The sequence below is a fragment of the Vanacampus margaritifer genome, chromosome 8 (genome assembly GCF_051991255.1).
Source record: "Vanacampus margaritifer isolate UIUO_Vmar chromosome 8, RoL_Vmar_1.0, whole genome shotgun sequence".
Lineage (NCBI taxonomy): Eukaryota > Metazoa > Chordata > Actinopteri > Syngnathiformes > Syngnathidae > Vanacampus > Vanacampus margaritifer.
This window is the reverse complement of record NC_135439.1, coordinates 14,387,777-14,400,317: the sequence shown is the minus strand read 5'-3', so window position 1 is coordinate 14,400,317 and position 12,541 is coordinate 14,387,777. Positions and strand designations below refer to the sequence as shown.

The following is a 12,541-nucleotide window of genomic DNA, read 5'->3' as shown; positions in this document are numbered from 1 at the left end:
CAACATATGTGTCTGTGTGAACAAATAGAGCGTTACCAGAGTTGTGTGCGTAAAAATAGTCACTCTGCCGACTTAATGACAGAGTGCTGTTTCTCTCTCTGTCTCTCTCTCTCTCTCTCTGTGCTTAGTGGAAGGAGAAACTCTGCAGTACGGAAACAGGTAATTGGCAGTCGTGTGAGTGCGTAGTTTTGTTTTGAACACATTTTCCCACCGTCGCCACTCATAAAATGCAAAAGGGCATGAATTATATACACACGCACCGATGTGTATCTGCTGTGGAATTAGTGTAATCGAATGGTCTCACTAGTGCAGTATAACGAGGGGATGAAAAACAGGACTTAATGTTTGAGGCGCCCTCTTGTGGCATCAACTTTCCTACTGTTAAAAAAAAAAAACATTATCATAATCATATATACAATACTGCAGTGAAGGAAGTCTGATTTGATTCAATCAAAACTGGTGCTGATTATTAAAAGCTGTTATTGTGAGTTATAATTTTGCACAAGTGGCAGAATGCTGGATGGGTGATTCATAAGACTTGTTTACAATAGTTACTACAGTAACTGCTTAAATTAATTGTGGCATTTAAGCGGGTTGCGCACAAGCTACGAATGGATAAAATAAAGTTATATTTTATATAATATTTTATATTTAATTAATTAATATATTAAATAATATTTTAGATAATTTATATTAAATACATATATTTCCCTCCCTTTTTTTGCACAAGCTATCAATGTTAAGTTTTGTCAAAACTGACTTAAAATCAGTATGCATATAAATAAATATATATATAAATAAATGCTTGTTGGGTTTATTACTTACAATTATAATTGTAATCGTCCAGAAATACTGAAAAAAAAAGAAGTAAAACTAATAGATTTTTTATTTTTTTGGCTATATCACCCAGCCATAATTACAAATTAATCTTTGTTCATCTATCTATGCCAGCAACATATAGTGACAGGTAGAACAATCAAATGCTCTCACATTTAAACACATAATAAACCAGATGATAAATTATTAATAATAATAATAATACATTGATATTAATAATTAATTAATATTAGTCAAGTGACCTTTGACATTTATTTTATTCAATTATCATCAGTTAAAATATTCTGCATGATACCCAGGTTATTTTTCTGTAAAACCCAAAACAAAATACAAAAGTGTTGTCGCCTAGCAACAGCAACCTCTCCCCTCCCCGTGCGCGTGCTCGCACCCCTTCCTCCTAAACGTGTGCTCTGATGCATGTGCAAGCAAACGTGTGAGATAGCCTCCTCATAACATGCTTGCTGCTGCTTTATGTCCTCGCCAGCTTCCTATTTGTCATCTATTGGGTGTGAAGATTAATGCAAATCATGTTCTCCTCCAATGTTAGGATGCAGGTGAAGCCATCCCTCTTATGGTTGAGAGCTGCATCCGTTTCATCAGTCGCCATGGTGAGCAAATTCTTCCGTCAAGCGATAGGTTTAGCGCCAGGCTTTGCCGTGCACCGATTGGTTGCGTTGTTGTCATGTGACCGGTTCTGACCCGAGTAGTCTTCGAATGAACAAACTACATATCCAATATCCAGCATTCCAATCCTGAGGATGAAAAATGGATGTAATAAAAGCAAACTGTGTGCTTATGGCTGTGCAGGTCTGCAGCATGAGGGCATTTTCCGAGTATCGGGCTCCCAGGTGGAGGTCAATGACATCAAGAATGCATTTGAGCGAGGTATGCTTGCAATTCACTGAAAATGTGCCCCCCATCCCCCCATCATCTTACCACTTTCCGGCCGTCTTCTTGGTTTCAGGCGAAGACCCGCTCGCAGGAGACCAAAACGACCATGACATGGACTCCATTGCTGGCGTCCTCAAGCTCTACTTCCGAGGACTGGACCAGGCCCTTTTTCCAAAGGAAGTGTTCCATGACCTCATATCCTGTGTCTGTAAGAGTCTCCTCCGCCGCTATGTGAACGTCTTTATTGTGTGACTCATCTCCCGGGTGTCGTCTCTGTTGACGTTTCAGCGATGGAAAGCCTCCAGGAACGCGCTGTCCACATTAAGAAAGTGCTGCAATCGCTGCCAAGCAAAACCCTCATCATCATGAGATACCTGTTTGCCTTCCTCAATCAGTGAGTCGCAGGACGGACACACACTTCTTTCTAATGAGATTCGATTGGAGATGATCATAAAATTCATTTTAGGATTTTCACAGAGGTAGTCATTTAACATGCGTGAGAGGTGTTCCTCTTTGGTTTGGTAGCGGGCAGTCAATCAAGTTAATGTAGGGCAGTTGTACAGTACTAGTTCAGATTAATTTTAATTTTGCATTAAAAAAAGCGTTTTTCCCTGATTACTCTTCATTAACTAATGATTGTTGTTTATTTCATATTTTGTATTTGTGTACTATGTTACCGGTTCGGTTTGTTTTCCAAAGTGGAAAAAAAAATCTTATTTTGATTATAAACAGAAGATAATCAACTTCTTTCATGAAGAACTACAGAAATGAGGGAACAATTACTGTTGATGCTGAAATCAGATTTGGACAACTTTAAATAAAAAATGCTTACCGTATTTTCCGCACTATAAGGCGCACCTAAAAGCCTTTAATTTTCTCAAAAACCGACAGTGCGCCTTATAATCCAATGCGCCTTATCTGTGGATCAATATTGGTTAAATGAGCTCCATCTGGTGGATGCTTAACACAACCCCAGCCACTACAGAAACTTCTATTCTATGCGCTTTATAATCCGGTGTGCCTTAGAATACGGTACTCGATTATTAAAATAGTTGCCAGTTGATTTGATAACCGATTAATTTTGACAGCTCTAGTAAGTAATAATTAGGGATGAGCGAGTACCAATACCAGGTATCTGTAACAGGCTGATACCTAGTTTTATTTCAAGGTATTGTGGCCGTTTTACAATCAGGAAGTAGAGATTAGAAGAATAGAAAATTGTCATTAATTTCATGCAATTTTAAGGGAAAATTCTGAATCCTGGAAGTGTTATGTATCAAAAGTACTAGTGCTATGGATACTTGGTATTGGTATCGGTGACTATTGAAGACATGAGTACTCAAACTGGTATCGGTCTGGGAAAAAGTGGTATCGACCATCCCTAGTCCCTTTTTTCAGACCGATATAGTTCGACTACTCAACTTTTGAGTAGTTAGCGATACCATGTATTCCCTTTATAATTTTTTTCCTTAAATTGAATGAAATTGATGGCAATTTTCTATTCTTCTGATTTGTAATTTCTTGTCATACGCCTGATACCGATACCTAGTATCGGTACCCACGCATACGTTCTAATAATTGCATAAGGAATACAATTCAAGGAATGTGGCAAATGCAAAATGTGTTGTTACAGCTCAGTACAGTGTAATAGATTGTGCTGATACAGTTTATTCCTTCCCCTGAATACTCCCAGATCTTCTTTTTTTTTTTAAACTGGCACTTTGGTATCTGGGTCTGACATTAGCAGCTTTCCTCAAGCACATTGTGTCCACACACACTGTTAAAGGTCAAATACTGTCAAAAAAAATGATACAAAATTGTCTCATGATAACTGAGATGAAGTAAACATCCTGAAAAGGCCAAAGGAGGCCCTTTTAAGAGTTTTTTTCCCCTCCCCTCTCATTCTTGAAAAAAGATTTCCGCCTTTCTCTGGCTGATTTGTAGCCTTGTATCATATTCAGTGTCTTGATGAGCTCTGCAGGCTTGCATTCCCTGCAAAGCCAAACTGAAAGTCACAAGGGAGACCTCCTCCTCTGTCAGCTGGACGTTCATTTGGAGCCACAGACATGCCTCTACTATGCTCTTTTTTTATGCAATATTTAAAATTTTCAAAAAAATGCGTATCTCACGTCACATTACAAGAAGAGTAAACAGATTTGCTCCCAGACAGAATATACAGAATATAATGAAATAAAATGAACGTCTTCTTTCTCCTCCTCCTCCCAGTTTGTCCCAGTACAGTGAGGACAACATGATGGACCCTTACAACCTTGCCATCTGCTTTGGCCCCACCCTGATGTCAGTCCCGGAAGGCCACGACCAGGTCTCCTGCCAGGCCCACGTCAATGAACTCATTAAAACGATCATCATCCACCATGACGCCATCTTCCCGAGACTGCAGGAGCTGCAGGGCCCCATCTACATCATCCCCGGAGCCGGTGATGACTTCTGGTCAGTGGGGGCTCATCAATAGAGGGCGCTAGAGCGCCCACCTACCGCCCAGCTGAGTCACAGAGAAAGGGACAAGAATTAAATGATGTAGTATTACAATAAAAGAAAATACTTGAAAATATATGTACATTTGTTTATAGATGAGCAAGATAGTGTAGTTATTGATAAGTAAAATTGATTTGTTTATCTCTGGCGTCTTAATCAATGACGTACGGTCCAGTTCCGGTTACCGTTGGGCACTGAACTGCCCCCAATGAAGTTACTGTTGAAGCCGACGTCATTTCCTGTCCTACTCCGAGTGGCTCCTGCCTACAACAGGAACTTGATGTGGCGGCCATATTGGATGTGGCTCAGCCAGGCTTCTCCAGTGTATCTAGTTTTGCCTTCATATTCAACTGAGGGAAGTCACGTCAACACTTTTCGAGAGAAGGTGGAGTCCAGGCAGCAAGGATATGAGCAGGTAGGGTGGATTTATTGAGTTAAGCATAGGGATGTCAACACAATTAGATGTACAGGAGAAAGGAATTGGCTAGACCTCACCTTAACTCACTTATAAGACAATAATTCAAATAACAATAAATAATAATGATAAAAATACGCGTAATTAAATCATCCAATATTTTATTTTATTTTTCTTTAGAAATAACTGAAAAATATGGTGCGCGAAATTATCCGCCCCCTTTTCTCTCAGTGCAGCCAACTGACTCCAGAAGTTCCCTGATGATTTCTGAATGATCCAATCTTGACCTAAATGACTGATGATGATTAAAAAAAAAAAGAGTCCACCTGTGTGTAATCTAGTCTCTGCTTAAACTGTTTGATGACAAGAGGGAGCTTTGTGATAACAATGAGGGCAGAAAGAGGCAGTTGGCAGATTTCAGAGCTGCTGAGGATTGATTTATTTATTTATTTCTTTTGGGGGGGTGTAACCTCAGTTTTCTTTATTGTGCTGGGTCGGAGGGCCACGAGGATCAGCTTACCCACCATCACAGAAGCGATTAGAGTAGCACCTGACCACATTAGCTCACATGCACACACATAGACGGACACATACATATTGAGGTCAACTTAGTTTAATAAGATAGAGCAACAAAGTTCTCCAGTTCAGATTCACGACTTCCGGACCAAACCAGAATTGTAGCACAGTTAGCTTTTTTTTTAAGTGTAAATGAAGATATCTCACCGTTTACTTACATCGATGCAAAAATAATTGACATATTTCCCCAAATCTTGCATGCGATTTAATAATGCGTACATAACGACACCCCCCATATCACCAGATTCAAATTCCATCAAAGAACAAAATGTGCAACTTGTTAGGACAGATAAGCTATCTTGTGCATTCCAAATGCGCCGTTGCTGTAATATTGGACTTTTCTTTTTAGAGAAGCAGTGATGTTGCAAAGATTCGGCGGTGTCACGGGGAGACCATGGCACATGATTTTGTCGGCCCTATTCCCTAGGAGTGTCGACCTAACCTCTACTGTATTTTTCATGATATCCTGCCATCGCTATGATAGGTTATGTGGTATTGACTAGCAACTACAGTTTTAGGTATTGACAAGTGGTGTGCTACATACGACTTGAGTTGATGAATATAATACAAGCGGAAGGTTATCAAACATCCACAGTCTGACGCAACTCACCTGCTTTGTTTTTTTGCTTGTTTGTCGATTCTAGTGACAGTTCGCACTGTGAGCCCCCGCTTGTGCAAGAGCCAGCGCCCGACACCGTGTACGTTGGCCACAGCAGCGAAGAGGGTGCGTAAAAAAAAGTTTCAAGAGGAAGTCAAGTCAAAACATTTCCGACCACTAGTTAAACACTAGGAATATTGTGCTCTATTGCTATAAAAACATGGAACTTACCAAAGAAAAGATTAGAGTCTCTTCTTTCATCAGGAAAAAAAAAGTATTTCTATCTGTTTCCGTTTTGCAAAAATTAGCATTAGAATATAGCTAAGTTTCATCATTATTCACAAAATCTGTTTCAAACAGTGGGGAAAACGGCTTTTTGCAACATGGCCCTGGTTGATCGCTTATACTCTGCTGCCACCTGCTGGCCGTTTTTGTAATAACCATTGCTCCAAGCATTCTCTTCAGTTCAGAAGCTGCATCAAAGCCTTCTGTATGCTCTAGCATAAAAAAAAACATATAAATACATCTTTGGGAGCATAGTAATATTTAAAATAGAACGTATTTACAGTGTTCCCTCGCAGTTCACATTTCGCGGCCTTACTGCATAGCGGATTTTTTTATTGCAATTTTGCATGTTTTTTTTCTACAGTAATGTACCAATTTTATCAAGTTTATGAAGGTTTGAACATTGAGAATGTTTAAACGAGAGAGAAATGTGAGAAAAATGTATAAACTGTGGTGAGGGGTTTTAGAGCCTTAAAACATTTATAATAAATGTAAACCATAAAGCTAACTACTTTGCGGATTTCATTTATTGCGTTGATTTATTAATTTTTTTTAAACCTAACCCGAGCGGAAAACGAGGGAACACTTGTGTGTTTTTGGGAGCAAATGAGTTAATGTTTTGTTTGTAGAATATGAATTAATCAGTAAAATCTATCTCAGGGGGCGGCCATTTTGTCAGTTGTTGTCAACTGGAAATGACATCACAGTTGCTCAGGTAACAACCAATCACGGCTCATGTGTTTTCTGAGTTTGGTCTTGAGACGTTCGCAAGCTGAGCCGTGATTGGTCGTGACCTGAACCATGACCAACTGTGATGTCATTTTCAATTGACAGCAAGTGACATAATGGCCGCCCACTGAGTTTTTATTTTCAATTGTACTGCTTAATTCTTATTCTACAAACACAATAGTAATCAGAATGTCGTGTTTAGACGAGTGGAAGCACAAAAATAGAAATGTTTTGAATTGACTTCCCATTCAATACTTACTTAATAAAGCACAATTGCTCCTGGCACGAGCTCACGAGATCTCCTCTAGCTCTTCGTGGCTGAAATCTTTTCAACCAGCTCACATCCTGCTGCCTGATTATGCTGCTTTGTGTATTTTTTGCAATGTGTGCCGTCACCAAACGCAGCATCACTAACCTGCTCTACATTGCTCTGGCTTCTCTCCCTCCTCTCTCTCTCTCTCTCTCTCTCTCTCTCTCTCTCTCTCTCTCTCTGTCTTGTTTTGCGCCACCCACTCTGTCGCTTCCTGTCTCTGTCCGCCATCCTCTCAACATCAGGCACCTTGGCTGTTTCAGAGTGCGACCCAGTTGAAGCCATCGCTCGGTTCGACTATTCCGGCCGGACCAATCGCGAGCTGTCATTCAAGAAGGGTGCCTCGTTGCTTCTGTATCAGCGGGCGTCTGATGACTGGTGGGAGGGGCGACACAATGGAGTGGATGGATTGGTGCCACATCAGTATATTGTGGTCCAAGACATGTAAGATGTGTTCAGTACACTCACTATGCTTGATACACTATGTGCATAAAGACATTTCCTGCGCCTGAGGAAATCCCCGTTGTGCTGTCAGTCCAGAAAAGACCGTTTATAAGTTCAACTTCTGGTTACCTGAACTATTCATGTGGTATGAGGTTTTGACAGTTCACCTGTATGTAGAGCAGAAATGACATGTGCAGTGCTGACAGCCTGCCTCATAGGGAGATTCCAGTTGTGGCCAGTTTAGTGCTCAGTGGGCTTTTAAAGGGGAAATACTTATGAACCAGCCTAAAAACAACTTTGATCAATCATGCGTTGAAAATAATTTTTCTAACCAACTTTTTTATATTATACATTTCATCTCAGGCAACACCTGATGTAAAATTTGATTATTTTAGGACTGACTGTGGTCGTGGAAGCCCAAAATCTGATGTGGACACCAGGGAGCAGCTGGAGGAACGGGTTTCCACTAGGGGCAGCGCTGCATCTCCTACAGGTGCACACGTGGCTGACATCTACCTGGCCAACCTCAACAAGTGAGTCTCGCATGCAGATTGTACTTTTAGTTCAGTACACAGGTTTCTGATACACACGTTTGTTCGGACCAAAAGTTGCCTAGTAAAAAACGTAATGTTGTCAATATACAAATATGGATAGTTAGATATTTTTATTCAAAATGTGAAGTGTGGATCTTCCAATATGGAGTGAACCTTTCTGACTAGCAATTCCTTTTGAACGTGTTTGCAAGTATGATTAAACGTACTTGCAAATGCCACGGTGTATACATATGCAGAAGTCAATACCTCGTGGCATTATGAGGAAAAAAATGGTGGAAATCATGCACTGCAGACATAATACACTGTTTAGTTTATTTCTGAACGTATTGGTATAATGTAGGTCAAATGCTAAAAAAAAAAAAAAAGCTTTTTTTTTTTACTTGTGCATGCAGAAGTCAATACCCGTGGCATTATGGGGGGGAAATGACGGAAATCATTCACTGTACACATAATAATACAGTTTACTTAATTTCTGAACGTATTGGTATAATGTAGGCCAAATGCTTAAAAAAAAAAAAAAAAGTTATTTTTATTTTTATTTTATTTATTTTTTTTACAATATGGTCCGTGAGGACAGAACACAAACTGCAGTTTTTCACTAAAGTTAACTGCTGTTGCTAATTTTGTCCACTGCAGGTCATACTGACAACAACTTAAAGGGATACTTGACTCATTGAGCCATTTTCAGCAGTAAAATGTTCATATTTTGTCCACAATGAATTTGATAACTTCATTATTTTTCTTGTAAACTAATAACTTTAAAAACAATTTCTTCCACTTGCTGTCGACTGAAGATGACATCACCTGTACTGAGGAAGCAGGTAACGACCAATCATGGCTCAGCTTGCTGACCAAACCCAGAAAACGGGTGAGCCATGATTGGTTGTTACCTGCTTCCTCAGCACAGGTGATCATCTTTAGTCGACAGCAAGTGAAAACATTCGTTTTTAAAGGTATTAATTGTTGTTTTATTCTGGACAAAATATTAACTTTTTGCTGTTGAAAATGGCTCAAAATGGCTCAATGAGTCCCTTTAACTGACATTTGAAAAATTGACCGTTACTCTGATGCAAACATTTGGTACTTATTTGTGTTAAGAAATTTCAGATTACTCTGCAAAAAGATTAATTGCACCACAAAAACAGGTCATATTTTGACCTGTTGTTATTTTTAGCTAATTAGGCCCACTTAACATCAAATTTGGGTTTGTTGAATGAACCTCTGTACTGTTTTGGTGCAGAGGGAAGCTCATCAGCCATGAAGGTAAATACATACCGATTCATTTCCGCTTATTACACCGCTTAGTCATCTATTCTATTGTTTCATTTATAACATCATTCATGGCTCACACCTTTGAAAATTCTCTCTTTCAGGATGAGGAAACGTCCAGAGTCCGGGAGCATCAGAAGAACATTCCGAAGCTCAGACAGTGATAGTCCAGGGGCCGCTGGAGGTGGTGTGGGAGGGGTGCGGACTGCATCGCTTCCTGTAGGCGGAGCTCTGGTGAAGGAGTCTGCGGATAAACGGCCAGTTAGCGCTCACAGCATCCTCAATTCCATCACGCGGCACTCCTCGCTAAAGACGAAGGTACTTTTTGGATTCGAATTTATGAAGCCAACGACTTATTAATAAATTTGTAATGCGTTCTTAGGTGGAAAGCCCTCAACTGCGCAAGTCAACTCCAGCAGGACGCTCCAAGAGCTTCAGCAACCATCGACCTCTAGAACCTGAGGTCATAGCGCAAGTGGATCACAGCTCACAGGTACTGCTCACTCTCAGTGCTGACTTGAGGTCGAGTTCACCAGCAGATGGCGCTTTCTTGTTATTCTACATATTTTACAAGATTTCTGATTTATCAGCTGTCATTTGTCAATGGCATAAAACAATTGTGTAAAGCATTTATTTGTTACAGTATATTTGACATCAATCTTAGTGACCAATGTACTAGAACGCTCTTTATAGTAGCATAACTCTGGCATACTAGTACGACATGCTACTAGTGAGGCAAAACTGAACTAGTTGACAATTGCATTCTACTAGCACTAGTACTAATAACATTATAAAAAAAAGCAGTCAAGCTGGCGTTCACGCCACCATGCAGGCAGACTTCAAAGTAAAATCCACCAAGGCATTGGTGTCAATGTATATTTGGTCAGCTTTATTTTGAAGTTTTCTTTAGCGTAGGCGGGGCGTGTTTGCGCATTCCTTGAATGACAGCGCTGTCGGCCCAGTTCGCACACACACACGCACACACACTGAGAGGAACTTACTCGTTAACATACATTTTAATCTTTTTGTTTTGGTAGAAGAAGCAAGTCTTTTCAAGTCAAAGGGCTCAAGTCTGAGTGAAGTCACAAATCATTGTTGGTAAAGTCCAAGTCGAGTTGCAATTATTTTAACATTTTGTCAAGTCGAGTCTAAAGTCCTCAAATTCATGACTCGAGTCAAAGTCACATGACTCGAGTCCACACCTCTGAAAGTACCGATGCCTTGGTATACGGCAGGGTATCAGCCCAATACGATACCTGGTATCGGTACCCATCCCTACTTAAAATATTGACTTTAGAAGATAAATTACCGGTACAATTCTTATGTACCGAAAGTATCGGTACTTGGTATCGGTGACTACTCAAGAGTTGAATATTCACACTAGTATTGGTCTGAAAAAAATTTGTATTGAACATCCTTAGCTAATACCTTATACTGAGAAAAATCCACTTGTCAAATTAATTGAGTGAATGTCTTTTTTCTTTTCTGTGTTGCAGGACATCGAGGCAGCAATGAGCTGCGCGTTGCACGAGCTGAGGGAGTTGGAGCGACAGAGCACCTCCAAACACACCCCCGACGTGGTCCTCGACACGCTAGAGCAGTTGAAAGGTGTGAGCGGCGGAGGAGGCGGCGGGGCGTCGGAACCCTCCAGCCCGCTGCACTCCCGCCTGTTACGGGACAGCGAGGGGGGCTCCTCACACGCCCACCCGCTCCAGCGCAGCGCCTCCTCCGCCAGCGACGTGCCCTCCTCCTTCCGAGCTAACAAAAGCCAGCCGAGGAGCCCCCTCCCCTCCGCCACGTCGCCTTCCCTGTCCTCCTCCTCTCTCTCCTCGTCGGTTCCTTCCTTCCGAGAGCTGCGTCCGCCGGCGACCAGGCCCAAGCCGGTGGTGTTTCCCAAGAGCGGCGGAGGGAGCGGCAGTCCGGCCATGGGTTCGCCGACATCCACCGTGCCACCGACACCTCCTCCTCCGCCACCGGGGCACACGCATTCGCTCCCTCACGCACCTCCTCCGCCACCTTCATCCCAGTCTAATGACAAATCCTGCCCGGCTTAGCACCTCCTCGCTCCTAAATTTGATCCCAACGCTTTAAACCAGCAGGTGTCGGAAGCACTTAGTTTGTTATCCAATACAGTACATAATTACTAACCCACTCTACACTGTAGCATTCAGACGTCACAATCCATTTTAGTGTCGCAAGGTTGCATGGCAGGCAACTTTTCAAGGATGTTCAAGTCTTTCACAAGGGAACAGGTCAGATGTGCTGACTAACGGGCACCTGCAGCTTTCAGATTTACATGAGGAAGAATTGAATTCTTGAATCATTTTTTAAGACCCTGTAACGATCAGAAGGGATTGTTTGATTCCTAAGAGGAGACTGTGAAACGTTTTAAGCTCTCTTGAAATGAAACACTGTCTTGCTGCGTCACACATGGAAGACTGGAGATGAACTTATGTATTTAAAGACTGGGCCAAATATCAGCGTGAATGATTGAGAGCTTTATCTCTTCTTCCGGTCTTTTTTTTCTTATTATTTTGGGATCTTGGTCAAATAAAATGTAGCTAAAAGAAATGCTAAATCAGGTGGGGAATCACAAGCATTTACTCTCTGAAAAACGTGTATAAAAAAACTGAAAACATTTAAAGGGGAGGACAACCCAATAAAGGTATTTACAATAATGTTAGAATTATATGCAATACCACTAGTATTCTGATTAATATTGCGTTTGTGGAATATGAGTTAAGCAGCAAAATCCACCTGTTTTTCTCCATCTCTGGGGGCGGCCATTTTGTCACTTGCTGTCGACTGAAAATTACATCACAGTTTCTCAGGGCTTAGGTAACGACCAAACACAGCTCACCTGTTTCCTGAAGCTGAGCCGTGATTGGTCCTTACCTAAATCCTGAGCAACAGTGATATCCTCTTCAGTCGACAGCAAGTAGCAAAATGGCCGTCCCCAGAGATAGAGAAAAACAGGTGGATTTTGCTGCTTAACTCATATTCCACAAACACAATATTAATAAAAAAAAAAAAAAATTTTAATGATTAAAATTAATTACTTAATAATATATATTGTGTGGTATTAATATATATACTATAATCAATATTTGTAATTTAAAATTATTTTTTACAATTAG

General features: G+C 40.8%; 1 protein-coding gene across 1 annotated transcript in view; it reads left to right on the top strand.

Annotated features, from left to right (window-relative positions):
* srgap2 (SLIT-ROBO Rho GTPase activating protein 2) overlaps positions 1-12,229 on the top strand; it is a 62,788-nt gene extending 50,559 nt beyond the window's left edge. Inside the window, exons 12-23 of the mRNA XM_077572676.1 lie at positions 129-159; positions 1,385-1,445; positions 1,645-1,722; positions 1,802-1,936; positions 2,017-2,122; positions 3,955-4,179; positions 5,860-5,939; positions 7,383-7,581; positions 7,977-8,114; positions 9,509-9,722; positions 9,787-9,897; positions 10,901-12,229. Coding sequence (XP_077428802.1) covers positions 129-159; positions 1,385-1,445; positions 1,645-1,722; positions 1,802-1,936; positions 2,017-2,122; positions 3,955-4,179; positions 5,860-5,939; positions 7,383-7,581; positions 7,977-8,114; positions 9,509-9,722; positions 9,787-9,897; positions 10,901-11,458 — 1,936 coding nt within the window. The 3' untranslated portion in view covers positions 11,459-12,229. The remainder of the gene's footprint in view (positions 1-128; positions 160-1,384; positions 1,446-1,644; positions 1,723-1,801; positions 1,937-2,016; positions 2,123-3,954; positions 4,180-5,859; positions 5,940-7,382; positions 7,582-7,976; positions 8,115-9,508; positions 9,723-9,786; positions 9,898-10,900) is intronic.
* Positions 12,230-12,541: the final 312 nt, after the last annotated feature.